This window comes from Sipha flava, unplaced genomic scaffold, assembly GCF_003268045.1.
Source record: "Sipha flava isolate LNK unplaced genomic scaffold, YSA_version1 193_pilon_pilon, whole genome shotgun sequence".
NCBI classification, from domain to species: Eukaryota; Metazoa; Arthropoda; class Insecta; order Hemiptera; family Aphididae; genus Sipha; species Sipha flava.
The window spans coordinates 281,844-298,979 of NW_020272753.1; the positions used below are offsets into that span (position 1 = coordinate 281,844).

General features: G+C 27.5%; 1 protein-coding gene across 5 annotated transcripts in view; it reads right to left on the bottom strand.

Annotated features, from left to right (window-relative positions):
* The window catches only part of LOC112681637 (organic cation transporter protein-like), a 77,098-nt gene extending 65,146 nt beyond the window's left edge, over positions 1 to 11,952 (bottom strand). For 2 of the 5 annotated variants that reach the window (XM_025551887.1, XM_025551891.1), the window contains exons 1-2: positions 11,655 to 11,952; positions 6,365 to 6,573 (exon numbers count right to left, since the gene is read on the bottom strand). In XM_025551887.1, the coding sequence (XP_025407672.1) occupies positions 6,365 to 6,476 (112 nt within the window). In that variant the 5' untranslated portion in view covers positions 6,477 to 6,573; positions 11,655 to 11,952. Of the gene's footprint in view, positions 1 to 6,364; positions 6,574 to 6,800; positions 6,879 to 7,101; positions 7,121 to 11,316; positions 11,595 to 11,654 lie in introns of those variants that run through there. The other 3 variants (XM_025551888.1, XM_025551890.1, XM_025551889.1) reach the window with 3 other exon arrangements.
* Positions 11,953 to 17,136: the final 5,184 nt, after the last annotated feature.

Here is a 17,136-nt window from a genome sequence, read left to right on the forward strand (position 1 = left end):
ACTGTAGGTATTATAGTTTAGGTATGTTAACTGAATAAAGTTCTCAGCGTTTAATATGTGTAATTAAAATATTACAATAGAGTTCTATATTTGGAATTAAGTTTAACAATTATGTACTATTATAAAACAATTTTATAAATTAATCAGCTAATTTTTTTTAAATAGTATGCAGAATATGACCTTTTTTACTACCCCAAAATCAATATCAATAGCAAATATTAACCAAATTATACCATGTTTTTTGGTTTCACTCAAAAATATCACCAAGTTGAAGCGCACTATTAAGGTTCATGACCAAAATCAAAAATTAACAGTCCCAAAAATAAGCGTTTCTCTGAAAAGAGCATTAATATATAATAATTAACTGTATTCTGTATAGAATAGTGAAACTGCCCCTCATCATATTAAAAACATAATCATAATTTTAAATATACTTTATATATTTTACTAACCCATGAGAAAATAACAAGATGTATCATGTTACTGTAGACAGTATAGTTATTCTTGTTAATACTAATATTATTTATCTGTTCTAAAATTTCAAAATCAAGCAAAGTATTAATGACATTCATGCTTTTATGATCTATAAATTATTTCTAAAATTCATTACACAATAATCAAAAATGCATAAGCCAACAAAAATTCCGTCCTTGAATCATAAACATTATAATTTACATGAAACCCAATTCTTAATATTTTATACTACTACTCCTTTTAAAAATATTTATATAAAATATAATTAAAAAATTCCAATGAAGTTGATTTTAATACGAATCTATATAATAATACATAAATAAATTTTAATTTATTACCTTTCGTATACCTACATTACAATCAAAAAGTTTAACTATTTTTTATGATATGAATTTTTTTGTATATAATTTATTACATTCCAGTGTAATATCTAATTTAATATAAATCATCGATTATATGATGTTTTAATTAATAAGAAATAATAATACTTTGGGAAAATAAATCAATTACTAAACCACATTTAATTTTATTTTTTTTATTATATTATAATTTTGTATTTAAATAAATTTAAATAGATTTAGTTTGAATGAAAGATTATATAAAATTATCCTAGAAAAATATATTGTGTAAAAAAATTATTGCTTTGTGTATTTATTATTTTTCATCAAAAATGCGTTAACAATTATTTACTGTAGTATATTTATACCGGCGTTGAAGTTACTTGTGATAAAATAAACGCGGCAACGTTCGACTAATCCTTATACGTAAATGACACATACATATGACTGTTAGATATAAAATGCTCTTATCCAATTGAAATTAATAAAATTGTCAACTTCTTTCGTAATGCATGTGTGAAAGTATTCATTTTTAAAATAATTAATGACGATTGGGAATTCGTTATGATTCTGAATTGAAAATTGAGAACAGGAATAAATCGCTTTTTATAAGTGTATATATGTAGTTATAGCGATAAGTAAAGATATAATGAGACTTAAAAAAAAAAATCCAGGAACCCTGCGCCTGTGTATAAATTACCTTATGCACAGTATTATGCGCGTTGCGGTGACATAAATAAAATTAATTTAGAGAAAACATCAGATTTCCCGTTATTTTCAGAAATATATAACTATATATGCATAGCGTAGATTCTGTACATTAACGGTCACAACTAATAATTACTATTTATGAGACATCAAGGTTGTTGAAAGACTTTAAAGGTCCCCAAAATTATGTAATGTGTAACGACCAATTGAAAATTCGTCCTTTTATTCACTTGTTTGTTTACAGATTCGGTTCTCAATAAATACATGCGTGTTATCATACATCGAAATAATACATTTTTTAACAATGGCAAGGTTATATGTAGGCCAATCGAAAACAACAAACGCAATATTTACGATTAAAAACAAAAGAAAATTAAATTGAAAACTCATTCGATGCATTTAAATCAATAGCTACGATATATATATATATATATATATCATCACATAAGAACTTAATAGCGCAACATGTACTCCCATGTTCCAAATTTGATATATTAATATACACATTTTAAAATGAATTGCAATACGGCATCCACTATGGTCAAATTACAAGCAAAACTGATATATAATTAGGGCCGGGATTTTGATGCACTTGGCATTTTTTTCTGAAGCTTTCTGTACGATGCTCGTTTTGTTACAAATATGTTTTAGCTATTTTTAAATTAGAATATGAAATTTTATTTTGCATTTTTTTGCATTTTATGACAATTTTTTATTTTAAGATCATTTTTCCCATTTTTTAGGGCATTTTAGAGATTTTTAATTTATTTTTGGTGCTTTTGAATTTAAAATTATAGATTATAAATTTTTCTACCGACGAATTAGTGTTGTGTAAGGTATGCGATGTAAAAGTTGCTGTTGAAATACGTTTTACCATACAACAACATATATCAAGAGAAAAACATATTAATGGAGTACAACAAAGAAAAAAAAATTGAAGAACAAGAGAAAAATATGTACATCTACAAAAACTTATTGGAGAACATCAGGAGATACGCTCTCGTGACTTATTGCAACAACAAAGAATTATTTTTTTATTTTTTAATATATGAAGTAAAATAAAATATTTATGTACATGTAATATAATTTTTTTTAAATTTTAAAGGTATTTTTGAATACATTTTTTAAATTTTTTGAGTCATTTTTGCATTTTTTTAGGGTCATTTTTCGCGATTTTTAAGGACACTAAAGACCCAGCCCTAATAATGACCATATATTTACTTGATTATTTATACAACGCATGCCCACTTCCTACATGTTAGACATACCGAAAAAAGGAGCTGAAGTCAAAATATTATATAAATTTTTTTGACATATCTACAAGTATTAGTATACCCACAAATTATTTTTTGATCAAGATCACCTACAAAATAAACTGACTGGCATCTAATACATTAATGTATGAAATATCGGAAAAGAGAACAAAGCTAACGGGTATGTAGGTATGTATCACCTGAAATTGTCCCTAGGGTAGTGTCGGTAAACTACCATAAAAATAATGTCAAACCTACGTTCGAAATTCGTGTAAAACAATGATAATTTATTATTTCTTAAACGGTACAATACGCAACCGGTTTGCCCTCAGTATCTGACGAGGCTTAACATAATATTGTAATAGATTACCACCACTACTTAATGTTGAACCATATTAATAACAAATAAAATTACTCAATTCCAGACATACAAGTAGGGTGCACGATATATACACAATCGAATATTCGTATGATATATTATACCATGTCCTACTAACCATTCGTCAATCCATCAAGTTCCAGGACATTATTTATTGATACGTTAAGTTAATGGAAAATATATTTTAAAAATCACTTGTGCCTGTTGGGTTATACAGCAATGATATATACTATAACATTTAAGTTTTCTATTTTATAATATACTAAATTTAAAAATTAACCGTATTCTTACAACATTACATTTAGCGTTTGTTAATAATCAAAAACGCAACTTGTTATAAGGTGTTCGGTCCTCTTGTCCTTGACATTAAATACGTAGACAAATACACAAACGACTTGGACTTGCAACGATAATTTGTTGCCATGAAAACGTACAAATATAGAGCTTCAATCCAATGTATAATAAATATTCTGTACTACTTACACTTTGCTCGAGTATGTTTTCTTCACGACGTAATAATACGAGCTTAAACTATAAAATTTATACATATGACGAGCATATTTACTTTCTAATTAATTCATCACTTTTAAAGTGCATTAAGTAGTTGGGACAATGCCGAGTTATGTCACCAACACTCTTTAGAGCTTTGAGCAAAGCAAGACCTACAGTTTTTAATTCATGATTTTCCAATAATGAGAACTGATTATACCTAAATTACGTACATATTTTTAATTATTCAAAAAATATGTTTAATCAAATAAAATTCAAGTATGTTAAAATACATGAATAACCTTAAATATAATTTCACAAAATTTAAAAAATGTGAACATTTTGTATACTCTAAAAATCTATTTTATAATAGGAAATAATTGATTTTATTTTTATTTTGTATTAAATTAAGAAACGAAACTATAATAGTTCTAGATTCGAAATATTATATTATATTAAACATTAGTTGACCAATGACTTATGGGTCATAATGTAAAATATATTTCTGTTACTCAATTTTATTTCATATTAACGTTTAAAAAAAAACAAACATAAACATTCAAGAGATATAAAATCAAATACTAATTAATACCATTTTCAATCTCATTTGACATGCGTAGAATTTTTCATGGACTATTTTTACAAATGTTATTAGTAATGAAAAATTAGAGCAGCGTTTCTTAAACTTTTTATCCATAGAAACCTTTTTGATGTCCACATTTATCGTGGAACCTCTAATTTTTTTTTAAGCTTTTTAGCTTTTTTTAGGATTTTAAATAAATTATAATCATATAATAATATTGTTTTTAAAGGTATTTAAATTAAAAAATATGTTAAAATTAAAACTAAAATAATAATAATTGTATACATATATAATTATACTTTAATTAGACTAAATATAAATTTAGACTATTTTATATGGCTTGTACATTGTTATTTAATATAAAAAGATTTTTTTCCATAATGCAAATATTTTTTCACCATTACTAATCTTTAGTTGGACATTTTAAAGTTATTTTCATAAAAATATTTAAAAAATTACTTGAGCTTCGCGGAACCCTGAAGTGATCTTTGAGAAACACAGTTTAAGAAACGATGTATTAGAGATTAATAACCCATGTATAGTACTTTATTATAATACGTAAAAAATGTCAATAAAAATAATAACGTATTGATAAATTCAATAATAAGAAACCCAATACGTGATTTCATAAATCATTACATCCAACAACTATAAAAATTAATTACAAAAATAATAATAATGAGTAAGTATCCATAATATTTAATATCATAATTGATACAAAAAATATATTTATTAATTTTTTTGTGAACGGTATAAAGAATAAAATATTTAAGTCTATTACAAAAAAATTAATTTAGGTACTTCATTAAAATACACAAATCTTTTATTCAGTTTTCGTTAAATCCGTGTTTAATAACTAAATAATTTTATTTTATATTTTAATATTTTGTACATTAATTAATGAGAGTGACTCGAATTTAGTAATTTGTTTTAACTACAGTGAACTTTTTTTTGTATTGGCAATCAAGAATAATGAAAAAAAGAATAATAAACTGTCATACATTTTAATCCCTATTAGTACACATTATTAAAATATAATAATATAAAAGTAAATATTTCTTCAGGTAATATTTGTGTTATTTAACCAAGGCCAACAAATATTTAAAAAACATGAACACATAATATATAATAAAAACCTTACATATATAGATGTACATACATATAAGTATATTGCACTGTCGTATTGTTGTATTTAATAGATCTTAAATTTATATCGGTTAAAATATGGACACTGAAAATCATGTTTAAATACTTCATATTATGTTTATCTTAAATATATAAATCACAAAATGTAATAATAATATATTATGAATACATTATGAAGTTTAAAAAAATGATCTTCAGTAGGTAGGTACCTATATTTTCATCAATATAGTTAAATTCAAAATCTAATTGAACAATAAGCTACAACAGTACCGGCGCCAAGAGTAAGCCATATAAGGTGATAACTCTACTTAAAATTTTCTGAACCTACCACTAAACATTAATCCGACCTTAAGCATAATAATGTAGTCAGTAATATATATAAAGGAGGGGACAAGTGGGTATTCTTGTCCTGATGCTGTTAGTATAAAGGGCTTTTAAATTTATGAAAAATTAAAAATTCGTGAACATACCCCGTAATTTCCACCTACGTAAAAGTGCTATATTTTTACTAGCCCCGGGCGTCAAATTTCCAAGAATCGACACTGAATATAGTCATTTTTTAACAAACAGAAAAAAATTGTAATGGTTCACCGAAAAAACACGAATATATATATATATATATATTCGTGTTTATATATATATATATATATATATTAAGAACCATACAGATTTTAGATAGTGTAAAATTATATAAAAAACTACCCACAACCATAATCATGTAGGTATCATATAATATTATTTGTATTTACAGTCAATAAATATAATATTATTGTTGCAAGGCCTGACCACATAATTTCCGACCTCTCATTGGCCCTAACTAGTAAAATTTTTAAGTCTAACTTTCTTTTCTGTCACAACAAAACGTATCGAAACAGTGCACATTAACGTTATATTTTACCACTTTGGAATAAAGTGACAGCTTGATGATAATGTCTCGCAGCACTTCATGGTTATTAGACAGTTTTCATTAGGTAATTACATTAAAGTATCTTACCGGATTGCCGACGGTTCTGTCTGACGAACCCTGGCTGCGTGCTGCGGTCTTCGCCCAGAAGGAACGAGTTTGGTTCCGGTTCCTCGGACCAATTTTCTGCGCTGTTAGCCATGGTAAGATCTGAAATTGACTACGTAGGACGACGATGTAGTACAATAACGGTCTTCGATTCCATCGACAAGCGACGAGTGCGGAAAAACGAGAGATGGCTAGAAAAAAAAAATCATAAAATCACCTAGTGGGTTACGACTAGATGGCCCACCCCTGCACCTCAAACGTTCGCGCGCAATAGCTCGCAAGGATTGGCCGGCCGGTTGAGATATGATGCGAAAACGTAAACTGGAAATTTAGGAGCAGGTTCGCGCATATTATTGCACTGCGGTTACGCAGAGGTGTACATTTTATTAAGCGTGCGCGCAGTAGGCATCATATGTACCGGACATCAGGCAAACGCGACGCCTCGACCCTGCCGGCGCTTTTAAACATGAACATGTATGTTTATTCATTGTAAGTACAACTGTTTTGCGACAATATCATACACGAACCGATACACCTCTGTACAACAGCAGCTGGATAAGCGATCGGACAAAGTAGAATTTCGAACGGGAAAGAAAAAAACGCGCATAATTAATGTATTAAATATATTATTACGATTGCACTACACCGTATTATCGAGCCGTTATACCGGCACAGTGCGTACCGGTACGCCGTACGCGAAACAACGTAGTCCTACCTACCTTACACCTGACGTCGAGGGTAGGAGTGACGAACGCGCGCGATACGTGTAAACGCCAGTTAGGCCATACGTAAATCATTTTTTTTTTAGTTCAAGGAACGTTCTCCGCGTGTGCCAGCCGCCACCACGCGCGACGGAAATCAAGGACTCAAAATCGTGTGCGTACATACGTGTGTAGAAAAAAACGCCGTGCTAAACCGATATTATATTACATTACTAGGCTTTATCATTATTATTCCTAGCATCGCCGATTGTAAACGCGCGTGTTTTGACCGTACACTGCTGGACAATTCAACGGAATAGTATCGTTGTCGTTATGCCAGTGTATTATACGGACAAGTAGTCATGCGCGCGCGTTACGAATCATGGGTTACGGTGATAAATACAGCAGGCACGAAAGCAGGGGAGGGATTTAGGGGTTCAAACCCCACCACGAAGCATCAGAATAAATTTTATAAAAAATTGACCAGACATACAAAAGTTTGCCGTGGTACTTGCAAATAAAATGTATATATATATATATTATATAATGAGTTATAAAGCATGCTGTTTATCAACATTTTACATTTATTATACTTTCAACCCTATTTGAAATTTTTTCCAGCGTTCACCCCTTCTATATAGTGATGTACAATACTAATAGTGATTAGAGCTCGAGTCTACAGATATTTTCTAGCCGTTATTGAATAAGTGCTGATAAAAATAGTTAAGTAAAACTCTAAAATTCATATTTATTATATATTTTTAGAATATTTTTCTAGTTTTGATTTGTGTTTTTTTCTGCTTATGTGCATTAAATTTTATTTATTTTGTAGTATTCATAAAACTCGTAATTAATAAAATTATAGAAAAAAACATGATTAGAATATAAAAATATCCTTGTATTTCCATTTCGTTTTCTATAAATGTATTAATAAATAATAAATAATTATTTAGTAAATATACATTTTTTTAAATTGTTTACAGAAAAAAATCATTTTAATTTAATTTTTATTTTGCTATTTTTCATGTTTTTTAGGAAATATTAAAGAGCTTTTTTTAATATATTTTATTTTACATCATAAAAATGCGCATATTTCATTACATTTTAATCCGAGGTCCCGTTAGTAATAATCAATGGACGAAGCTCATCGTTTTCGAGATTTTTGGGGTTCCGACGCGGCGGGGACCTATACATGTCGTTGTACAATATACGGGTATAATCGGCAGCGCTCGGATGCGACAGTGATTAGTAGTCTAATAGGCGAACGGGATTTCAATCATCCGACAAGCGCATGGAGCACGTATGTACTGCAAAACCCATGTTATACATAATATACATAATAGTACGAGTGATATGCATGTGTATATAAGTTCCGTGTACGTGTTTGTACACACGAATTTCTAAATATACGCCATATATGTGTCAAATATCGACAGGAAAAACCGGAAAATTGCACAGGGCACTTATTTCTTATATTTGTCGAGTACATTTAAAAGAAAGAAAAATATGGTAATTTGGATATTTGTGATCAAATAGTTGCGGTCCTCCAAAAAACCTTCGTAAAAATGTACCTACCTTTAAGTATGGCAATGTTTATCTTAGTGATACGTGTAGGTACTTACACGTTTTGTATAATAATATTGCTTCGATTCCGTGTCATATTATTGCATTTATTTTTTTTTGGAAGGCCATATTGTCGACGATCAAAATTCAAGGAATCCTAAAGGCTTGCTAAACATTAAGCAATTTATAAATGATCGAAAGCTCGAAATATCTACAAGCGTAATCTACGAACAGTATATGCACAGCTATAGATAGTTTGAGCCCCTGAACATATTTTTGACTCTCAAAAAACACAAGATATTTTTTTTAAATATATACAATAATAAATTATATACAAATAATATTGTTATATGTTACAGTTGGTAGCAAAAGGTCCTAAAAAATAGGTAATACTAGATACATTTATTCAATATTCAAAATAATATTTAGTACATCAGAATAATTTAAAACGTTTGAGTATTGTGACACAGTTTATTTTATTCAATAGTGACACACATGGACGATGATCAAAAAAGTTAGATGTTATATAAATACAAGTTAACCCTCTAAAAATTGCATAAATTATTGCGAATTTCAATTTGCAATGAATATAAATGACTGCTATAATTTTTTATCAGTTTTTTATTATTTTCGATTAAAAAATCAAATTTTATATAGCAATACATGAAAATTATACGCTCTTCATATTGAAAAAAGAGGTACAGTATAATTTTAAACTCGAGGAATTATTTAATGATATTAATGATAGTCTCAGAGATCATAAGGCAATTGCCTTTAACATTGTCAATTACTTCCTTTTTACAAACGACATATAAATTATAAATTATTTATATATATATAGAATATAAAAATATACATTTTTTATGACCATGAAGTACAAAATAGGTTGTACATTAGCAAAAATGCTATCTATACACTGTATGAATATTAAAAAATTAAGATTTGTAAACAATTAAGCTCTAGTTGCACCTTTAATCCTAGTTTTGCAAAGATAATTTTATAATACTCAATTACTCTATTCAACAAAATGTAAGTTAAGTTAGTTGGGGTAAATAATCATAGTTGATTCCTTTTTTAGAAAATCATACTACTCATTTAAAAAAAAATTTAAATTACTATAGCTTACTCGTATTATAAAGTTGGGTTGAAATCACTTTTTTCGTTATAATTTTAAACTAACTTTTATTTTATTTATTTATTTTTTTTTTAGCTTATTATTGTACGTACCTTGAAATATGTATAGGTAAACAACGTAGATAAAAAAAATGTTATTTATATTAAACTTAGTAACTTTAATTTCAATTAATTATGAATATTAATATTTCAACTTGGGAAATATGTTAAATAATTTGTATGACATTGTGGAACACTTTTAATTAAAATGTATTAAATTTATTAAACTACTATGGAATTGCATAGGTAACTGTTGTATTTGAATCATGAGTATATATCAGGTAGATTATAGTTTATACTGCATGTACAAACACAGAGCTAAATACATATGGCACACAACACTTTAGTACTATTATGTTTCAACTAGGTGTTCAATAACGTATAATTTCAATAATTTATAACAAGTTTCTTACTGAAAAACAGTAAACCTACAACTAAAATATTACACAAATCACACTATAAGCTACGAATGGTACTAAACATAGAAGTATAACAACCACAGGGTAACACACATTTCAAAATTCTATAAGCTGTAAAAATTAATAGGTTTTTAATTATAATGTTCATTATGAATTAAAACAATATGTCAGTGTAATAATAAATTATATATTACCTACATTTGTTCGTTCATTACTTAAAAACTCCAACGTCATCCTAATCTAGGGGTACTTCGACATTGTAATACTTTCAAAATTCCTAACGGTATTCTACTTTATAATATTACGAAAATATTTAAAACCACGAATCTAACTATTTTATGGGTGAACGGATTAAACAACACGTTACGTAACTCGTTATACATTTCAGAGTATTGTAATCATCTTATTTGAATATTAAATTATGACCATATACATTGTTACAATATGGTTTATTCGTGGTAAACAGTTGTTTAAATCTTATGGTACACCATAACATGATCTACGAGTTATTGTATTACGTATTTATATAGTTCTAAATGTTACTCACTCTTCTCGCCGACCATAAATTAAAATAATATTTGTCTTCATCATACTTTTTGTGTAATTCATAAAATTATATGATGAAATGTATCCTCTAGTAGAATGGTATTTTAATTTTTTTTTTTTAAAAAAGTCGAAGAAAAAATAAAACGGGAAAAATGGGAAAATGTAACTAACGTGAAAAAATCCCGTCTGTCTTGAATATTGCAATTCATGAACAATATTATTGTACTCCTTTGAGTATTCAGCCCTTATATTAAATACCATGCTAGTTTACAGAATAACAAATCTAGAAAAATACAGGCCAAAAAAGTTTTTTCCCTCTAATTTCAATAAATTTACAATTCCGGGAAAGCACAATAATGATCGTAAAAATTAAACTATAAAACTGATGTTTGTCGTGTTTAATTTTTATTCTTAGATGTATCAAAAGTGAAATGTATAAAATTAGCAAAATATGATAAAACACAAAGATTAGTATATATATATATATAATTATCTAAAGGATAAAATGTATATTCTTCCGCGGATAACCTACCCTCCGTCGTTTTTATCGGATGTCTGCAGACAAGACCGTTTCAATTTTGGTTGCGACCGAATCTAACCCGCACCAACAGGCAACGCAGTATATAACTGGGTTAGCTCGAAGTTGGGGTATCAGGTACCTACTCAAATCCGGAACCTCATAGATTTCAGAAAATTCGAGTCATCCAAAATGTTCTGTGCTGAATAGAACATGTCAGAGACTGGAAAAGCGTTCGACGAATCAACAATTTCAAGTAAAGAAAAAAAAAAGATCAAGCTGACCGAGTCCTACGTGACGCGACTAAAACGAGTACCACTTTCCGTTCAGATTATAAGTCGTGAAAAACTTACTGGGCGCGCGGACACAACAGACGAACCGTAATATAACGGTTGTGAAATCTCGGAGTTCTTGGGCCGGAATACAAAAGGATTAATCGTTACAGTACCGTAAATCGTACGCGGACAAATTCGAGACGGTTTCACGTGCGCAGCACTCGGGGCGAGACGGATGCACGAATTAACGTGTATTCATTATAGATTAACAATCACAGCGGACCGGCGGCACGCGGAATTACGCGCGACACAATAGCAGCACGAACGCGTGCTGCACGTAACGTAACAGAAACCAGACTTCGGCGGATGCACCGGTTTTTGTGATGCCGCGCGGCTCGACGCAGCGAAAAGAGAGAAAAACGTATTCGCGCGCGCGCGCGCTCGCTCCTATAAATAAAATTATATTACGTTTAATAATAATATATAATGCACCTGGGTAGTGGGTAATACATACATACTATATATATATATATATATATACGTATAACGTAATAATAATAATAATAATAATAATAATAATAAATATATACAGGGTGTCTCGCACGAGAGCTTATTGATTACGACTGCTTTATAGTTTTATATTATTATGCATCATTTTATCTTTGCATATAGTAGGTAGAACTTAACAACAAAATACGAATCATAGAACTCGAATTATAACCTTAGATTTTGTAATATTCAGTTCTGTATATATATATATATATATATATATAATTAATACATGCAATCTGTTATATAATCGTTTGTATTAAAATATTTAGTATAATATATACATTACATTTGTTCTTATACATAACAATGATTTAAAAATGAATTTTGATAGAAATAATAAAATTGTTATTTAAAAATTAATTTTTTATTTACAATTTTTATTCATTCGTTGTAATATTTTCCTGGGCTATACTCTTTTTAGCTATTTTTTTTTTTAAATTCAAAAGATTTTAAGACATTAAAATAATGATAAATTAAACGATTGAGTTACATTAGTTCTAATTTCCTTAAATATAATGTTTCATCGATCATAAATTTACAATTTCGATTTTTTTCATACGTGAAAATAATAAAATTAAAATCAAAATTTAATTATCTTTATCATCTCTTCAATATATCACAATTAATAGTGTGAGTAACACACACATCCTGTATATATGTTTATATGTGTGTGTGTGTGTGTGTGTGTGTGTAACTTGCTGCTGCAGATTCCACCACCAAGCGCTGACGTCTCGCCGGTCAACGGACAACGGACAACAGTACACAACGTTGTTTTTAAGGAGAAAACGTGCGCCAAGACGAAGCGTATTCGAGCAACGATGACGATGATGACCGGTTTTCCGCGTCGCCGCCACCACGATTTGCTACGAATATTTTATTATTATTACTATTTTTTTGATTATTTTATTTTTTTTTTTTTTATTATAAATATACATATACACATATGAATATTTTTATATTATAATTTATAAATAATACATTGTTAATAAGTACATTTCATGTGACGTGCATGTACTCTAATGGTGAGATGGATTTTTTTTAAATAAAAGACACCTCATATCATGGCCGTGAACTTAGCGGCTACTAATCGTCACACGATTTAACGATATTCAAAAATTGTACGTTAACCTCATAATATTACTATCAACGATCAAACATGTAGAGAATACTTATAATATATACTTTGAATACGTATTGGAATGTTTCCTTCTGGAATATATTCAAATACATGTATACACATATGAATACATTACATTGAGTCTCAAAAATTACTCCCTTTTTTGATATTTAATTTTGGTATAAATCTCTCTATAAAACGTCAAAATGTCCCCTATCAAGCTACTAATAACATCTAATACAAATTGTGTCAAACTCGGACAGCAATAATATAGTATTTAACTTAAAAAGTATGTCTATAAACCATTCAATTATTCTTTCGAAATTAGTGTTTTATATTTCCAAGTATCAACGCGAAAAAGAAAGAGTACTCAAAGTATAAATATTTCAGAAGACAAAAATTATAAAAAAAAATAATAGAAGTTGTTATACAAATACGTATTTATAACATATTTGATTTATTAACTAGTAATTACATAATATTTAAAAACACACGTGTGACGTACTACGTTAGTATTTTATTTCGAAACAAGAAAATCATCCAAATATTCAGTGTCACCAGACCGATAACAACTACGTAGAATAAAAAATTATTCGAGCAATACCTACTAAAGAATTTTGACACATGACAATCATAACAAAAAATACGATCTTGTTACGCAATAAATAAATATTCGTGTATTACATGTATAGAAATCGTAAAAAAAATTATAGGTGATTTCTAAGGGCTGCGCTCAATGATTCGGGTCAATTGTTTTACTAAAAAAAAACATTTCAACATTTTTATAAACAAATGGATGATTAGTTTAATTTTGAATCTAGTAAGTGCTTACCGATAAATTTACAGTCGGAAAAATTAGTGTACCAATATGGTACGTAGTAAAAAAAAAAAATAAGAAAACACTTGAGTTAAACAAAGGATTCCTCGATGGAGTTAATAGTAATACTTGAATTATATGTATAATAACAGTTAGGTAGTTAAATACTGTAAAATAATTTTATGAAATAATTTCTTTGAGTAAATAGAAAATATATAATTCGGTCTAGTGCTCTGTGTAAAATTAAATAGTAATTACGAGCATGGAAAAAATAATCTGAAGATACTATAAACGATTATTGACGCGCAGCAATTAATATTCTAGATACCTACTCAGTGTTACAAATTCAATTTGCATATAATCTACAAATATAAAAATAAAATCAATTTCAAGTACGATGCTAAAAACTAATGACACGAAAATGTATCGGATCAGTTCTAAATTCTAGTCAACTATAGGATATAAAATGTAGGCTATTTATAAACCGTATACTTAATCAAAAATAAGTATAATATGTGGGTCTGTGTAGGTTTATCTGTTAAATCGTATTGCATTTTCTAATTGGATTCCAGAAAACATTTAAATCTTCCTTAAAAATATTATGTATATATCACGCATACCTGATTTAAGTCGTGTAAGAAAAAATTCTAAATAAATCATTTTACTGCAGATATAAAATACCTATAAACTCATAAACTAATAATTATAACTTAAATTACATCTATACTAGTATAATACAATATAGCCGTGATTTATAGGTAGGTATACTATAGTTTTCTCAAGTTTCATATTAAATTCGAGTATATATATATATATATATATATATATATATATATATTCTTTTTTTGTACCACACATAAACCATGCTTGAATTGGGGAGGGGAAGCTCAAGAAGATGGCACTCTTTTACCAAAGTTTTTAAATATCAAGCAGATCCCTACTAATTATTATCTTATTATCGTTGAATTAGAAAGTAAGAGAGGATACATCATTTTTTGAAAAATTTTTTAATCATAAACATATGAATGCAATTATTGGTATGTATTAAAACACGTGGTTTTTTTATCTATTTTTTTGATCAATGCTATAATTTATTATAGTTAAATTAAATTTTCTTAATTTGAATGTATAAATAGAAAACAAAGGCAAATTATAATGACAGAGTTGTTATGGATACAAAAAACTCTGCAATACGGTCAACACCATTTTTGTTTTATATACCTTATTTGTTATAATATAAAATTATCGAATCAAGTATTCGATTCTTTATATTCCTTGTAAATAAAATGCAGTTTGCAAATATCGATATAGAACGACTTGAATTAAAAATTGAATAAATATAATAAAACAAATACCTAATGAGTAATTACAATAATTAGCTGAACTACCCGTCAATACCAGGTTACGGTAAAAAAAATAAAATTGTTAAATAATTAAATAAATAAATAATAAATATAAATTATGTATATGTTATATATACATATATATATTATATATGGGTAACGTTCGAAAATTGGTAGCTTACACATTACCCGGGTAAAGTACACCATAATCATATGAATAGTATAATGTATACATTATCCAGTGTGCTATGGATAAAGTATGAAGTAGAAAAAAAAATCAAATCATATCACGGAGTTGCCCAATTACGGCCCGAGTTCAGATAGTCGTTTTTTATCCCAAATATAAGTATCCCGATTATGTCCAAACACATGTTGGTTCAAAAAATAGCTTATAATTAGTAAAATTAAATATTTTGAAAATATTTAAATGCTGTGTAGGAAAATTTTGTTCAGTTTTACCAAATAATAAATTATTTCAGAAAAAGGTACGAAAACTATTTTATATTAATAATTACAAAATTAATTTTGCGAACCGACTTTTATAAAATAAAATTATAATTAAAAAAGTAATTCAAAAGATTTTAAATACATGAAAAGTATATTTTGTATTTTTAAGATTGTAAATAATATATACATATACAAACAAATAGTCAAATAATAAATTGTTTACAATAAAAAAATGATATGAAATACAAATCATATGTCGGTAAATAATTAATAAATAGAATATTAAAATAATAAATTTAAAAAGATTGGGGTGGATTTTTAAAACTCAAAATTAAATTTTCAAAATAAAAATTAAATATTTCAAAGTTTTTTAATTTTGTAATTTGAATTTGTATAATTTTTTTTTTTAATTGTTATTTGTTTTCCGAGGAGTACAAACTATGGATTTAATTTTTATTTTAGCATCTGTTTGGCATTGTTTCAAAATTTCCAAAAATTGAAATATACTTGGATGTGACGTGATAATAGTGATAATAGTGATAATAGTTGAAAATAAAGAATTGAATTTCGAATGGAAACTATCACATGCATTCGTTGTCAAACACATACTGGAACTACAAGTAGTCCATATTTTAGATGGAAAATCAGAATCATCATTAATATAAATGTTTACCAAATTATCACAAAATGTTTGTATTTTAGCCGTTGAAGGTTGTATAGAAACTAAATCTATGACACAACATTCACCTACCATTTCAGGTTCTAAAAATAGTAATCCAAATATATATGTTAAAAACTTTCCTATATCACTATCATTGTCTTTATGTCTGTACTTAACCCTAAAGATTGTATTTTTTGAAAGGTTCATTATGATTTATTTGTTTTTTCACGTTTTTTTTTTTTTTAGATATGTTGTAATATTTTGATTCCGGTAAATTTAACAAATTCTCATTTTTTTCATTAATTAATTTATTAAAACTATCATTAAATTTCTCTTTTTAAGAAGACAAGTTTTTTTAAAAAAAACTAAATTATCAAACATTAATAAACCGAACAAGTGAACTCGAAAATTTATAGCATCGTACTGGAATTTAAAATCATACAATATTAAAGCACACAATTTACCACAATATATAATTTATATTTTATTATATTTTATTAATATTATCTATAATTTATTTTTTGACGTATTTTATTTTGTGAAAACACTTTATCTACTCAAATTTAGCTAATGTACAAATTACTCGGTTAATGCACACACAAAATAAACGTTTTACAAACATA